The 16,306-nt window shown below is 40.9% G+C and overlaps 1 protein-coding gene and 1 long non-coding RNA gene across 3 annotated transcripts in view; both read right to left on the bottom strand.

Moving 5' to 3' along the window:
* Positions 1 to 6,741: 6,741 nt before the first annotated feature.
* Positions 6,742 to 8,195, bottom strand: LOC117525627. Its single transcript, XR_004565109.1, has 3 exons — positions 7,601 to 8,195; positions 7,549 to 7,550; positions 6,742 to 6,753 (listed from the first exon to the last, which is right to left on the bottom strand). It is a non-coding gene; the product is annotated as an uncharacterized LOC117525627 (long non-coding RNA).
* Positions 8,196 to 10,290: 2,095 nt separating this feature from the next.
* ppm1g (protein phosphatase, Mg2+/Mn2+ dependent, 1G) overlaps positions 10,291 to 16,306 on the bottom strand; it is a 56,042-nt gene continuing 50,026 nt past the window's right edge. For both annotated transcript variants that reach the window (XM_034187510.1, XM_034187503.1), the window contains exon 14: positions 10,291 to 11,311. In XM_034187510.1, the coding sequence (XP_034043401.1) occupies positions 11,105 to 11,311 (207 nt within the window). In that variant the 3' untranslated portion in view covers positions 10,291 to 11,104. The remainder of the gene's footprint in view (positions 11,312 to 16,306) is intronic.

The raw sequence follows: 16,306 nt of genomic DNA, 5'->3' as shown, positions 1-16,306 counted from the left end.
AATTTTCTTAAATCCTCCAAACCGTGACTATCCAGGGTTGGGACCAGGAAGCAGAGTTGTAGTCTTACACACCTCTCTGCAGCTTCTCTCCCCCGCCATCCCCTCATTACCCCATCCCGGTAGAGACGGTGCCTGCTCCCAGACCACGAATAACCAGCAAAAATCTATTTAAGCATAAAAATTCAAAAAGAAAAAATAATATAGCACCTTCAACTGCACCACAGACTAAGTTAAATGTCATCTATTAAACATTAGATCTCTAAGTCCCTGTTAGTAAATGATATAATAATTGATCAACATATTGATTTATTCTGCCTTACAGAAACCTGGTTACAGCAGGATGAATATGTTAGTTTAAATGAGTCATCACCCCCGAGTCACACTAACTGCCAGAACGCTCGTAGCACGGGCCGAGGCGAAGGATTAACAGCAATCTTCCACTCCAGCTTATTAATTAATCAAAAACCCAGACAGAGCTTTAATTCATTTGAAAGCTTGACTCTGAGTCTTGTCCATCCAAATTGGAAGTCCCAAAAAACAGTTTTATTTGTTGTTATCTATCGTCCACCTGGTCGTTACTGTGAGTTTCTCTGTGAATTTTCGGACCTTTTGTCTGACTTAGTGCTTAGCTCATATAAGTAGTAGAGAAGCTTGAATCTTCGACTGGACTGGGTTGCTTAACGTGAGGATGTTTCGCTTCAAATCACAGAAGCTTCCTCAGCTAAAATTCTTGCTCTGGTAGTCTGAATTCTGTCTTGACTCTTGTAGAGAGACGGTTTATTCTTCTCTACAAGAGTCAAGACAGAATTCAGACTACCAGAGCAAGAATTTTAGCTGAGGAAGCTTCTGTGATTTGAAGTGAAACGTCCTCACGGCAAGCAACCCAGTCCAGTCGAAGATTCAAGCTTCTCTACTATGGAAACCACCTGGACAACTGAGAGCCTACACAGAAACATAGCTCAGATAAGATAATTATAGTGGGCGATTTTAACATCCACACAGATGCTGAGAATGACAGCCTCAACACTGCATTTAATCTATTGTTAGACTCGATTGACTTTGCTCAAAATGTAAATGAGTCCACCCACCACTTTAATCATACCTTAGATCTTGTTCTGACTTATGGTATGGAAATTGAAGACTTAACAGTATTCCCTGAAAACCCCCTTCTGTCTGATCATTTCTTAATAACATTTACATTTACTCTGATGGACTACCCAGCAGTGGGGAATAAGTTTCATTACAGTAGAAGTCTTTCAGAAAGCGCTGTAACTAGGTTTAAGGATATGATTCCTTCTTTATGTTCTCCAATGCCATATACCAACACAGGGCAGAGTAGCTACCTAAACTCTGTGAGTGAGATAGATTATCTCGTCAATAGTTTTATATCCTCATTGAGGGCAACTTTGGATGCTGTAGCTCCTCTGAAAAAGAGAGCCTTAAATCAGAAGTGCCTGACTCCGTGGTATAACTCACAAACCCGCAGCTTAAAGCAGATAACCCGTAAGTTGGAGAAGAAATGGTGTCTCACTAATTTAGAAGATCTTCACTTAGCCTGGAAAAAGAGTCTGTTGCTCTATAAAAAAAAGCCCTCTGTAAAGCTAGGACATCTTACTACTCATCACTAATTGAAGAAAATAAGAACAACCCCAGGTTTCTTTTCAGCACCGTAGCCAGGCTGACAAAGAGTCAGAGCTCTGCTGAACTTTGTTGGCAGTGAAGCTTCAAAATCCCCCAAAAAAGAAGAAGCGGTGTGCCAAAGCTTCACTCCAACTGATGCAGCCATTCCTGTGTAATAGATATGCAGCTCAATGCAACTCTACACAGTGTAAAAAGGGGCTTTTGCTGTAATATTACCAAGGTGCCAAAAATCACCACCAAATCTAAGACCAAATCTTAAATCTTTACAAAAAACAAAAAACAAGTGCTTTGGACTGTATAAAGGCACGCACACACACACAATAAAGGAAAATGCAGCGCAGTAATGGATGTTTACATGTTCTTATTTACATTTTCCTTCAGGTCCATAATAGTGGCACACATGGATTTACTTTTGGATTCTTCCTGCTGCATCAGTGGTCCCTCCCAACCCCCCACCACACCCCCTGCTGTGTTTCTTCCACTCCTAGGTGGCATTCCTGTGTTAATTCATGAATCATGACACTGACTGTTTTTTTTTCTTTTGCTCTTTTTCAAAGTGCTCCCTTTCTCACTCATCCTCTCATCTTCTGTCGTCTGCTCTCTCCCTTGTTCAGTAACGGTTTAATCATCCACATGTGAGCTTCTGTGGGGACTTCCTCTGAAGTGCTGATGGGTCACATGCATGACGACCAGGTTAATGGATCCCAAGACAGTGAGCGGCAGCACCAAAATGCTTGTCCCTTCATAAAGTCAGTGCACGAGTGGCTGGTTCTGTCTGTCTTTGTCCCTGCTGGCTATCAAAGTGTTGTAATTTGCTAAATAAATCTGCTGCCCATCACTTTTTGTAGAATCAAGCGTGGACACAATCAACATCTACTTCAATAAATTACAGAGAAACATGACACATTTGTATTCTTTTACATATTTTAATTTTTATGGCATTAACTTTCCGCCAGAAGCACTGGGAAAGAAACACAATGGATGTTTCTATGTTAAAACTCACAGTGAAAACAAATGTCCTCAGTATTTTATAAATTAAATAAAACCATCAAGGCCAAAATAGTGGAATGCATAAATATGGGCACAGATAAGTTACTAAATTTTCACTTTTACAGCCAATTTCCTACAAGTCAGGGCACGGATGCACGAATATGTTCAAGGTACTCAATATGTCTTTGGTTTTACTTACATCAATCATAAGAAAAATAAATATTATGGTTCTGTAGGGTAAATCTATCTAGCACAAGCAGTTCTCACCAGCTGAGTGACTGTGCAAGAATGAGACAGTAAGGGAAGCCACCAAATCAGGCACCCAAAACAAATCTGAAGGAGTTATAACCTTATGTGCCTGTAATTATAAAAACTAGTGCAACTTTTGTTTGTTGCTCACAGGAGCTAAAATCTGTAGTTATACAACTTCATGGCAGAATGGAACCAAGCAGGAGTGAAATTTCATTTAAGTTTTTTTAAGTTTCGAGCCCATATGTTTTATTTATTTTCTAGTGACAGTCTTTCTCTCTTCTATTTAACTATGAAACTAGAACTGGTGATGCAACAAACAAAAGTTGCATTATCATAGTTTCTACAATCACAACCACAAAAGCCTATAATTCCTTCAGAGTTGTCTCGAGTATCTTGGCGGCTTCCCTCATTAGTCTCTTTCTTACACAGTCATTCAGTTTTTGAGAACTGCCTCCTCCTCTTTCCAGTAACTTGGAAATGTTTATGTATCCATCCCCTGATTTGTGGAAAGAAAATTGGCTGTAAAAGTGATGACATATTTGTCAGTACCCATATTTATGCTTTGTATTATTTTCTTTGATGTTTTTATTTAATTTATTGCAAAGATTTATTATCTTGTGCATTGACAAAGTGTGTGTGTGTGTGTGTGTGTGTGTGTGTGTGTGTGTGTGTGTGTGTGTGTGTGTGTGTGTGTGTGTGTGTGTGTGTGTGTGTACGTGTACATACAAGATTGCTCAAATGCTGCTGGATGGATTAACTCCAAACTTAATGGAAATATTACACCAATAGATAGATTAGATAGATTAATATCTATAGGACTTACAGGTCTATAGTAGAGCTGGTTAGATTTTGGAGTAGGTTGACAAAGGTCATGTTTTCCTTGACACAATTGCATGTCATAACACAAAAATTCAGGTCCAAAAAAAACACACCTTTTTTGTATATCTCAACAACCAAGAAGGATAGATAGCTCAAACATGCTAAGAATATTACTTTGACAGATATTTTAGTGAGTAGATTTTGGAGCAGTTTACTCAAAGGTCAAAGTTGAGGAAAACATGGTCCATAAAACAGCTATTTGTGTATCTATCAACAACAAAAAAAACCCTAGAGAGATTATCTAAAACCAGCTCAGTCTCAGCTAATCAGAGCGTGCGTAGCATCACAGCCATATAAAATTAGGTTTTACTATAGAGCTGCAATGTTACACGCGCTCTGATTGGCTGATTTCCGGTCTGATAGTTTCTCATATCAGAACAGTTACCATGACAATCGGTCCAGAACAGGTATCACATTTGTTACAAGCGAAAAAGGTAAAAACATGATTAGAAAAACCAAGTAGGATATGAACACACTCCATAAACATCTAAACAGCATCAGAAAAAACTTACCAGCTAACGACGGGACCATCTGTCAGCAAGTTCTTCATGGAGCTGAAGCGAGCAGGTCATGTCTGACACTGTGATTAGCAGCACTGGAGCACCCCAGGGGCACAGTGCTGGCCCTTCTTCTCTTCACCCTATACACCTCTAACTTCTGCTGAGCTGTGTCACATCCAGAAGTTTGCAGATGACACAGCCATTGTTGGATGCATCAGAGATGACAGAGAGGAGGACTACAGGAGCCTATTGAAGGACTTTGATGCCTGGTGCCACACAAACCATCTACAGCTCAACACGCCTCAAAGACAAAGGAGCTGGTCATTGACTTTGGGAAGTCAAGACCAAGTCTTCGACCAGTTCTGATCGAGGGAGCTGTGGTGGAGGCTGTGAATTCATACAAGTACCTTGGGCTGTGGCTGGACAGCAAACTCCAGTCCTAACTATAAGCTTTTTCAAAAAGGAAAGTTTTAAGCCTAATCTTAAAAGTAGAGAGGGTGTCTGTCTCCCTAATCCGAATTGGGAGCTGGTTCCAGAGGAGAGGAGCCTGAAAGCTGAAGGCTCTGCCTCCCATTCTACTCTTACAAACCCTAGGAACTACAAGTAAGCCTGCAGTCTGAGAGCGAAGCTCTGTATTGGGGTGATATGGTACTATGAGGTCCCTAAGATAAGATGGGACCTGATTATTCAAAACCTTGTAAGTAAGAAGAAGAATTTTAAATTCTATTCTAGAATTAACAGGAAGCCAATGAAGAGAAGCCAGTATGGGTGAAATATGCTCTCTTCTTCTAGTGCCTGTCAGTACTCTAGCTGCAGCATTTTGAATTATCTGAAGGCCTCTCAGGGAACTTTTAGGACAACCTGATAATAATGAATTACAATAGTCCAGCCTAGAGGAAATAAATGTATGAATTAGCTTTTCAGCATCACTCTGAGACAAGACCTTTCTAATTTTAGAGATATTGCGCAAATGCAAAAAAGCAGTCCTACATATTTGCTTAATATGCACATTGAAGGACATATCCTGATCAAAAATGACTCCAAGATTTCTCACAGTATTACTAGAGGTCAGGGCAATGCCATCCAGAGTAAGGATCTGGTTAGACACCATGTTTCTAAGATTTGTGGGGCCAAGTACAATAACTTCAGTTTTATCTGAATTTAAAAGCAGGAAATTAGAGGTCATCCATGTCTTTATGTCTGAAAGACATTCCTACAGTTTAACTAATTGGTGTGTGTCCTCTGGCTTCATGGATAGATAAAGCTGGGTATCATCTGCGTAACAATGAAAATTTAAGCAATGCCATCTAATAATACTGCCTAAGGGAAACATGTATAAAGTGAATAAAATTGGTCCTAGCACAGAACCTTGTGGAACTCCATAATTAACCTTAGTCTGTGAAGAAGATTCCCCATTTACACGAACAAATTGTAATCTATTAGATAAATATGATATATGACAAGGTTCTGTGCTAGATGGGGAATCTTCTTCACAGACTAAGGTTAATTATGGAGTTCCACAAGGTTCTGTGCTAGGACCAATTTTATTCACTTTATACATGCTTCCCTTAGGCAGTATTATTAGACAGCATTGCTTAAATTTTCATTGTTACGCAGATGATACCCAGCTTTATCTATCCATGAAGCCAGAGGACACACACCAATTAGCTAAACTGCAGGATTGTCTTACAGACATAAAGACATGGATGACCTCTAATTTCCTGCTTTCAAACTCAGATAAAACTGAAGTTATTGTACTTGGCCCCACAAATCTTAGAAACATGGTGTCTAACCAGATCCTTACTCTGGATGGCATTACCCTGACCTCTAGTAATACTGTGAGAAATCTTGGAGTCATTTTTGATCAGGATATGTCATTCAATGTGCATATTAAACAAATATGTATGACTGCTTTTTTGCATTTGCACAATATCTCTAAAATTAGAAAGGTCTTGTCTCAGAGTGATGCTGAAAAACTAATTCATGCATTTATTTCCTCTAGGCTGGACTATTGTAATTCATTATTATTAGGTTGTCCTAAAAGTTCCCTGAAAAGCCTTCAGTTAATTCAAAATGCTGCAGCTACAGTACAGACAGGGACTAGAAGGAGAGAGCATATCTCACCCATACTGGCTTCTCTTCATTGGCTTCCTGTTAATTGTAGAATAGAATTTAAAATTCTTCTTCTTACTTATAAGGTTTTGAATAATCAGGTCCCATCTTATCTTAGGGACCTCATAGTTCCATATTACCCCAATAGAGTGCTTCGCTCTCAGACTGCAGGCTTACTTGTAGTTCCTAGGGTTTGTAAGAGTAGAATGGGGGGCAGAGCCTTCAGCTTTCAGGCTCCTCTCCTCTGGAACCAGCTCCCAATTCGGATCAGGGAGACAGACACCCTCTCTACTTTTAAGATTAGGCTTAAAACTTTCCTTTTTGCTAAAGCTTATAGTTAGGGCTGGATCAGGTGACCCTGAACCATCCCTTAGTTATGCTGCTATAGACGTAGACTGCTGGGGGGTTCCCATGATGTTTCTTTCTCTTTTTGCACCACTCTGCATTTAATCATTAGTGATTGCTCTCTGCTCCCCTCCACAGCATGTCTTTTTCCTGGTTCTCTCCCTCAGCCCCAACCAGTCCCAGCAGAAGACTGCCCCTCCCTGAGCCTGGTTCTGCTGGAGGTTTCTTCCTGTTAAAAGGGAGTTTTTCCTTCCCAGTCGCCAAGTGCTTGCTCACAGGGGGTCGTTTTGACCGCTGGGGTTTTTCCGTAATTATTGTATGGCTTTGCCTTACAATATATATATATATATAAAACGCATTGGGGCAACTGTTTGTTGTGATTTTGCGCTATATAAATAAAATTGATTTGATCTGGGTTCCTCGACCTTTGAGCTTCAGACGTTATGTACTGCTAATCCACTATTGTCTGACACCGCCCCCCGCCACACACACTTGTTTACTACAAGGAGTTTCTTGGAATGTTTCCCTAAATTTGTGATCGACCTTGTGGTCTGCTGAAGAAAGCCCTGAAAGTGATTTTATTCTCATTACTTGTACCTGTCTTCATCTAGTAGGTGCACATCCCCAACCTGTCCAACTTTCAACATATTACGCACAATGCACCGAGCAAAGCTATATCAAGCCTCACTTTTTCTTTAATGTTGGACTTCTGAATTCTCCTGCTGTGAAACAGCCCCAGAATTCCCCAAATAACTGAAACACTCATGAACCCCCAATTTTCTGGTTTGAAAATTGAAAATCTGATAAAACCACATTTAGCATTTGTAACTCCTTCCTCAGCCAGTAAATTGCAGCATACAACCTAAGGGCATAATTTAAACCCAAGTGTCAGAAGACTGTGCTTTACTGAGGTGCTAGCATTACTGTTCAAGAATCAGAGAGAATATACAGGTTTGTTATTTATAAAAATGTATTTGTATGTACTTACATACTGGTGTCAAAAGAGTATGCACCAAAAACGTCACACTGACTCACAATTACAAAGAAAGCATTTTCTTCATTACAATTTCTGAAAAAACTATGTACAGAAAAAAGGGTGTGGCAATATGATAGTACACTAGAAACAAAGTTACAGTCACAACCATTGTTTAAATGAGGCTTCAGCAAAAAGAAAATCTTTTCTAAACAGTTACACTGTCTCACTGATCTGAAGGTCTAATTGTATTTCCACTCAAAAATATCTTCCTCTCCCTCAGTCTGACACAAAAATTTACAATGCGGTCACAAAGACAATTCAATAAGATACCCAGATGTCTGAGTTATCAACAAATGAAAAGATAAGTGGAAACAGTCTTTATGTAAGACACAGATAACCTTAAAATATGCTACCATGGAAACAACTGGACAGACAGGGAGAAGGGTGGAGGAAGATTTAATAAAACTCAAGATGGACAAACAGCACCATGACTGTGTTTAAAAAAAAAAAAAAAAAAAGAAAAACTGGATGATATGGGTTAATCCATGCTGTCAAATTTGCCCAGTGACCAACAACAAAAAAGTCAGCTGCCCAGGCTTTAAATGCCACACACAGTCCAGCTTTATTCTTTTAAAAATACTTTGTGAAATTTCATATCTGCCCAGTGGGGGAACATTTTTAGTGTGATGCCATTACAATGTAAAGTTGACAGAGTGCTCAATGATACCAGGAGGTGTGGAACAAATGAAAGAGTGTATGGGACCACACGTGAAAACAAGCCAGAAAGTGGGCCGGTGGAGGGATTTAGCTTCTGTGCTGAAATTCAGAAGGTGTTATCTTAGGGTCTAATATGCAGTTTAAAAAAAACAAAACAAAACAAAAACACCAAAACAACAACAAAAAAACAAAACAAAAAACACCACCACCACCTGTTAAATCCCTCCCTACCTGGAAAATATGACTTAATGGCTGCAACAAAACCAAGCAGGAATGGAGAGAAAAGGCAGCAGATGTGATTTGTAGTTAAGGAATGCTTGTGGGAGGGCAAAAAGTGCAACTGGACTAGTACCCCAAATCCTTCAGTTCTTTCTTTTAGTTGTAGTCAAGTCCACTGTGACTCATTCATACGGCCCCTGAAAGAAACTCATACAGTGAACATCTGTTTTCACTGTGTTATGATTACTGTTTCAGATTCCTGGGACAACAGCACCTCCTCGTATTCACTCCCTTGATATACAGCGCTGTGAAAAGTTAGTGCCCCCTTGAACTTTGACATTTTTTTTTAGGACATCAAGGAAAAAAAAAAAAAAAAAATCCAGGCTTTATTAAAATTTCTAAAATGATGCCCTTTAATCTCACAGTGAAACGTAATCTCTACATTAATAAAAATCTAAAAGCCAAAATGATGGGTTGCAAAAGTTACGGGCCCCTTTGGTATAATACTTGTAAATAATCAATTTTATTCAGTTATCAGTTTTCTTCAGACAAGTCAGGGGATGGATACATGAACATTTCTAAGACACTGATTATGTCTTGTACTTTATTTACAGCAATTATGAAGAAATACAAACAGTATGTGGAGCAGATAGTTCTCAAAAACTAAGGGACCATGCAAGGAGGAGACAAGTAAGAAAAGTCACCAAGACAACCCTGAAGAAGTTAGAGGATTCTGTGGCTGCAAGTGGATAAATTGTGCATAGTGTGGAGTGGAGCAGAGAAGAATTTTCTTTCAAAAAACAAAACAAAAAACAACAAAAACAGATCAAACCTAGGATTGCATCTCTGATGTGCCTTCTGGCAAATTGTAGCTGAACTTTCAAGTTTTCTTTTTTTAATCCCTCTCAATACCACTTAATCATGAAACTGTATAGACGGTGATGTAAAATTCAAAACTGCACTACACACAATTTCTTCAATCACAGCCACAGAAGCCCATAACGTCTTCAGGGTTGTCTGCGCGTCTTTCGTCACTCTTCTCCTTGTATGGTCCCTTAGTTTTTGAGAACTGTCTGCTCCACACAGATTTACCATAGAGTACCATACTACTTGTATTTCTTAATAATTGGTGTACGTAAAGCCCAAGACATAATACATGTCTTGGAAATGTTCATGTATTCATCCCAACTTGTCTGAAGAAAACTGGATGTAAAAGAGATTGTTTGTATGTGTTATACTAAAGGGTGCACTTATTCACACCATTTTGGCTTTTAGATTTTTTTTTCCTTTTAATTCATAACGTAGAGATTACGTTTCACTGTGAGTTTAAAGGGCAAAATTTTAGATATTTTAATATAAAAAGCCTGGATTTTTGTTGTTTTGTGATGTCCTACAAAAAATTTCAAACATGTACAAGCTCAAGTGGGTTTTTCACAGTACTGTATGGATCAGGATTTCTAATGTTGCCCTTAAACCCGTGTTTGTCAGCCGTGAACCTCAGGGACCTGCAGCACTATATGATTTCCACATCTCCCTGCTTCTCATAGTTAATATAGTCAGGCGTGTTAAGTCAGTCAGGAGTTGGGAGATAGTACACTCTGCCCAATCAGGTGGAGGCAGAACAGTCAAGAAACACAGCAGGCTTAATGAAGCTTTTACAAGTTAAAATGTCACAGCAGAAAAACAAAATAATTCATAATTTTGTGGACTGGAACACTTGAGTGCAACTGTGTGTTACTTTTCCTGCTGTGACAAGTCAAAATGTTTTCTGTCAATAAGAATAACTAATTTGCAGAAGTGAACCAGTGTCTGGGAAAAGAACTGTTCTGCTTGTATGGCACTTCGAGTCAGTACACTGAATGCCTTCAAATGTGCTTAAGATACCCAGAAAGCATTGTGCAGTTTTCTCATGGAACGCAACACTAAATCCTCTAAAATCTTCAGGGGAAAATGCAAAGAAATGCTTTGAAATATGATCAGCAGTGAGACACTTGTCAGTACTATAGTTCTGCAAACCCCCACCCACGCTCCAAAAAGTAATTAACTTTTTGAAAACATAATGGAATGAAGCATGTGCAACAATGGCGACATCTTAAATCTGTTGAAAAATACTTTTGGTTTAAAGTAATGTCTACATCTTTCCTGCATCATCTTAGTTACCATCACACATGGTACTTATACTTGTGACTAGTCAGCCTCCTATGGATTTACCGTGCAGGTTCTTTCCAACAACACCAAACAAAAGAGAGGGGCCTTTAAGTGAAAATGAATCCAAAATAGAAAAACAACCTCATTAACTTAGTCTGACTGATCTTTTACCATATGTATACCATTTGAGAGGAAGGAGAAAAGAAAAGTTTTGAGAGAAATGTTTGTGAGGTAAAGAATCGATTTTGAGCAGAATGCGTCTCTGGTGTTTTGTGGGGTAGCTTGGGACCAGTTGCTTTCTCCACGACAGTTCCTTTCCTTCCCTTTAGTCACTTTTTGCCTTTTTGCTGTCATTTCCATTCTTTTCCACCTCTATCCCTTCATCCTCTTCCTGGTGCTTCCTCTTTTTTGTGTCATCAGATTGGCTCTGAGCAGGAGAGAGGTGTGGCCGGAAGGTAACTATGATGCAAGTCATGTTGTCGCATCCTGTTCCGTCTCCCGATGTATCAGGGGCCAAGCAGTGGTCCAAAAGCTGCTCACAAGACACATGATACTGCAGGTTAAAATAATGTAGGGTGCACATTATCATGTGCAGTTAAACACAACTAAACTGCACATAAAACAGTACTAATGAAATACAACATTTTGGAGACTTCTACAGCTTCAGGACACTTTACCACTGTTCCAATAATGCTAACCTAATTTTAAGGCACAAATTAAGATCCAAACAGGAAAAAATTATATACTTGGATTACTGAAGGACATGTACAAAAGAGCATATTTAAATTGTCTGAAATTCATTAGTCTGAAATTCATTCTTTCAAATTGTGTAGAATATACCCATTGTTTGATGATTTTCTTTTTAACCCCCGCTAAAGCAGCTATGTTTTTATTGCAGTTTGTCTCTGTCAGGACATTATAAAAGCTCATGAACATATGAATGAAACTTGGTGACGAGGGAGTCCTCGAGTCAAGTAAGAACCTCTTACATGTTGGTGCTGATTCAGATCAAGAGGCAGAAATTGCCATTGACCCTGATTTGAGCCTTTATACAGGATGAAACCAATCAAAAATCAGGACCCAACTTCAGCAATCAAGACTGAAGGTAAGAATCTGCCTCTTGATCCCGATTACGATTACAGGATCAAAGCTATCAGCAGTTCAGGATCAATCAGGATCTTTGGTTCTAATCGGGGATGAGTGATGAGGCTTAAATGACAGCAATCTGATCCAAGTTCAGCGATCAGGATCTAAGGTAAGTGTTCAGGATTTCATCACGACCTAAACACAGGTATCCTTTGATCTTGGTCCAGATAATGAGCCAGATCTGGTAGACAAAAATGTATTTTTAGACACAGGTAACTAGACTAGACTGATGAGTGGAATTAGATTTTTTGTTCAGCTCTGGGTGCCCTGTTATTTCATTAATATGCATATGTCGCGGACATGAATGAGCGAAGCTCGTCAGCATCTCACCATGTCATTTAGGTTCTTCAGACTTTATTTTGCGTAAATGCTTCAGAGGAGCATTAGCATGGCAAAAAACTTTCAGCTTCTGGGGGGCTCTGCTCCCCCAGATGCCCCGCCTTTTTAAGCATTTTTCTTTATTTGCCTCTCACATACTTTGAAAAGCTCCTCACCATCTAACCATGTCCTTTAGGTCCTTCAGACTTTTTTCAGTAAAATGGTTCTTGGGAGCATGAGCATGACTAAAACCTTTTAGCTTCTGGGGGAGTTCCCCCCCCCAAGATATACTTTACTGAATTTTCATATCAATACGATATACGATATGACTGTGATTTGACACAAGCTGCAGCAACAGTGAAAATTAAACATTCTTAAACAAAACAGTAATAATACCACTCATCATAAGGTTAGGATACTGTGCCCTCCAAAATGATTGGAACACTCGGAATTTCACACATTTTAATTTGTTTATGCCATTTTAAATACAAGAAATATATATATATAAAAATTAAAGTTTCAAAAATTATCTTCCTCAAACTCAAACTGAAAGCAAATCTCTAAAACTTGATAAAAACCTGTAAATAATAATCAGTTTTATTGCCAGTTTTCTTTAGACAAGTCAGGGGATGGAAACATGAACATTTCCAAGTCACTGAATATGTCTTGGACTTTATTTACATCAATTATGAAGAAATACAAAAGTTTCTTTCACCAAAACATCAAATCTTGGCTTTCATCTCAAATGTGCTTTCTGTCAAATTGTAGCTGAACTTTCAGGTTTTCTTTTAAAGAAAATCCTCCTTTACACCACTTCATCAGGAAGCTGGATTTTAGATTTTTACATAATTTATATCAAGTTGTAGAGATCTGCTTTCAGTATGAGTTAAGATAATTTTATAAAAAATGTATTTGAAGTGGAATAAACAAATTAAAATGTGTGAAATACCAAGTGTTTCAATACTTTTGAGGGCAATTGAGAAACAGTGAGGAGTAGCATCTTACATCTCATACGAGGTCTATTAGAAAAGTATCCGACCTTATTATTTTTTTCTAAAACCATATGGATTTGAATCACGTGTGATTGCGTCAGACAAGCTTGAACCCTCGTGCGCATGCATGAGTTTTTCCACGCCTGTCGGTTGCGTCATTTGCCTGTGAGCAGACTTTGAGTGAGGAGTGGTCCAGGCCCCTCTGCGGATTTTCATTGTCAGGAAATGGCAGAATGATTTGGGCTTTTTTTTCCCCATCAGATTTTTTTCAGAAACTGTTAGAGACTGGCAGCTGGAAACCATTCGAAAAATTTATCTGGCTTTCGGTGAAAATTTTACAGGCTTCACAGAGAATAAGGACTGTTACTACAGCTTTAAGGATGCTCGGCGCGCCGCGCTCCGTGCCGCCATCGAGAGCCACAAACCACCGGATCATTTCTAAACGGATGGCTCTGTGGAGCTGGACCATCGTGTGCACTTTCTCTGGTTATCACAAGAGCTGGACATCAACCATTTTCCGGCAGATTTCACTTTTAACAAGAGATTTTGTCATGGAAAGCCAAGCGGAGGCTTCGCGCGTCACGACCGATTTGCTGATGGAGCGAGACAAAGGAACACCTCCGTTTTGGTCTCACAGGACGGCTTTGAGATGGCGTTCAGACAGCTGTCGGTGGTTTTTCCATCGAGTGATTATCCGAGAAATTGTGGATGTGCCTGGACATGCCAGAACATGTCCCATGAGGCTTCATCACGGCGTTGCTGTGCGCCATGCGGCACCGCCGCAACGCACGAAGCCTCCGCTCCTCTTTCCATGACAAAAACTCCTGTAACTGTGGAATGTGCCGTTCATTTCCAAACTGGACGCTGTGTTTTATCCGGGACGTCGTCTGACTAGCACAGGAATTGTGAAAAGACGTGGACATCAGCACTTTTTCGGCACATTGAGACAGACGTGCGGAGGAATTCCGCGCGTCGCGGCGGTGCCACATGGCGCAAAGCAACGCCGTGATGAAGCCTCACGGGACATGTTCTGGCATGTCCAGGCACATCCACAATTTCTCGGATAATCACTCGATGGAAAAAACCACCGACAGCTGTCTGAACGCCATCTCAAAGCCGTCCTGTGAGACCAAAACGGAGGTGTTCCTTTGTCTCGCTCCATCAGCAAATCGGTCGTGACGCGTGAAGCCTCCGCTCGGCTTTCCATGACAAAATCTCTTGTTAAAAGTGAAATCTGCCGGAAAATGGCTGATGTCCAGCTCTTGTGATAACCAGAGAAAGTGCACACGACAGTCTCGGATCCACAGCCATCCGTTTAGAAATGATCCGGTGGTTTGTGGCTCTCGATGGCGGCACGGAGCGCGGCACGCCGAGCGTCAAAGCTGTAGTGACAGTCCTTATTCTCTGTGAAGCCCGTAAAATTTTCACCGAAAGCCAGATAAATTTTTCAAATGGTTTCCAGGTGCCAGTCTCTAACAGTTTATGAAAAAATTCTGATGGAAAAAAAAAAAGCCCAAATCATTCCGCCATTTCCTGACAATGAAAATCCGCCGAGGGGGTGGACCACTCTTCACTCAAAGCCTGCTCACAGGCGAATGACACAACCGACAGGCTTGGAAAAACGCATGCGCATGAGGGTTCAAGCTTGTCTGACGCAATCACACGTGATTCAAATCCATATGGTTTTTGAAAAAAATAAGAAGGTTGGATACTTTTTGTGTGCATGCGTGAGTTTTTTCACGCCTGTCGGTTGCGTCATTCGCCTGTGAGCAGGCTTTGTGTGAGCAGTGGTCCACCCCTCTTGTCGGATTTTTATTGTGAATAAATGTCTGAACGATTTGGAGCTTTGCTGCATCAAATTTTTCCAGAAACTGTGAGAGACCTCCAGGTGGACACCGTTCGGAAAATTCAGATGGCTTTCAAGGACGATTTTATGGGGATTACACAGATTAAGGAGTGCTCCAGCCGGTTTAAAGACCGCCCACAGCGTCTGAGAGCGCAGTGCACTCCGAGCGCCGATCGACAGGCTGAAACAACCAGAGCATTTCCAACGTGAAGGCTTTGTTGATCCGGGACGTCGTCTGACTTCCACAAAAGTGGCAGAAGACGTGGACGTCAAGACTTTTTCGGCACATTCCACTGTTACAGGAGTTTTTTTCATGGAAAGAGAAGCGGAGGGATGCGCCACGGAGCCGCTCATGGCGCGGGACAAAAGCACCTCCGTGTTGGTCTCACAGGACGGCTTTCGGTGGCTTTTCAGTCGTGTGACTATCCGAGAAATTGTGCATGAGCTGGACATGCCAGAACATGTCCTGTGAGGCTTCATCACGGCGTCGCTTTGCACCATGCGGCTCCACCGTGATGCGCGGAATTCCTCCGCTCCTCTTTCCATGACAAAAACTCCTGTAACAGTGAAATGTGCCGTTCATTTCCACACTGGACGCGGTGTTGATCCGGGACTTCGTCTGACTTCCACAGGAATTGCGGAAGACGTGGACATCTGCACTTTTTCAGCACACAGACAGATGTGCGGAGGAGTTCCGCGCGTCGCGGTGGAGCTGCATGGCGCAAAGCAATGCCGTGATGAAGCCTCACAGGACATGTTCTGGCATGTCCAGCTCATGCACAATTTCTCGGATAGTCACACGACTGAAAAGCCACCGAAAGCCGTCTGAAAGCCATCTGAAAGCCGTCCTGTGAGACCAACACGGAGGTGCTTTTGTCCCGCGCCATGAGCGGTTCTGTGGCGCATCCATCCGCTCCTCTTTCCATGAAAAAAACTCCTGTAACAGTGGAATGTGCCGAAAAAGTCTTGATGCCCACGTCTTCTGCCATTTTTGTGGAAGTCAGACGATGTCCCGGATCAACAAAGCCTTCACGTTGGAAATGATCTGGTTGTTTCAGCGGGTTGTCAGCCTGTTGATTGGCGCTCGGAGTGCGCCGCGCTCTCAGACGCTGTGGGTGGTCTTTAAACCGGCTGGAGCACTCCTTAATCTGTGTAATCTCCATAAAATCGTCCCTGAAAGCCATCTGAATTTTCCGAACGGTGTCCACCTGGAGGTCTCTCACAA

This window comes from Thalassophryne amazonica, chromosome 2, assembly GCF_902500255.1.
Source record: "Thalassophryne amazonica chromosome 2, fThaAma1.1, whole genome shotgun sequence".
NCBI classification, from domain to species: domain Eukaryota; kingdom Metazoa; phylum Chordata; class Actinopteri; order Batrachoidiformes; family Batrachoididae; genus Thalassophryne; species Thalassophryne amazonica.
The sequence above is the reverse complement of the archived record's forward strand: the minus strand, read 5'-3'. Positions and strand labels throughout refer to the sequence as shown.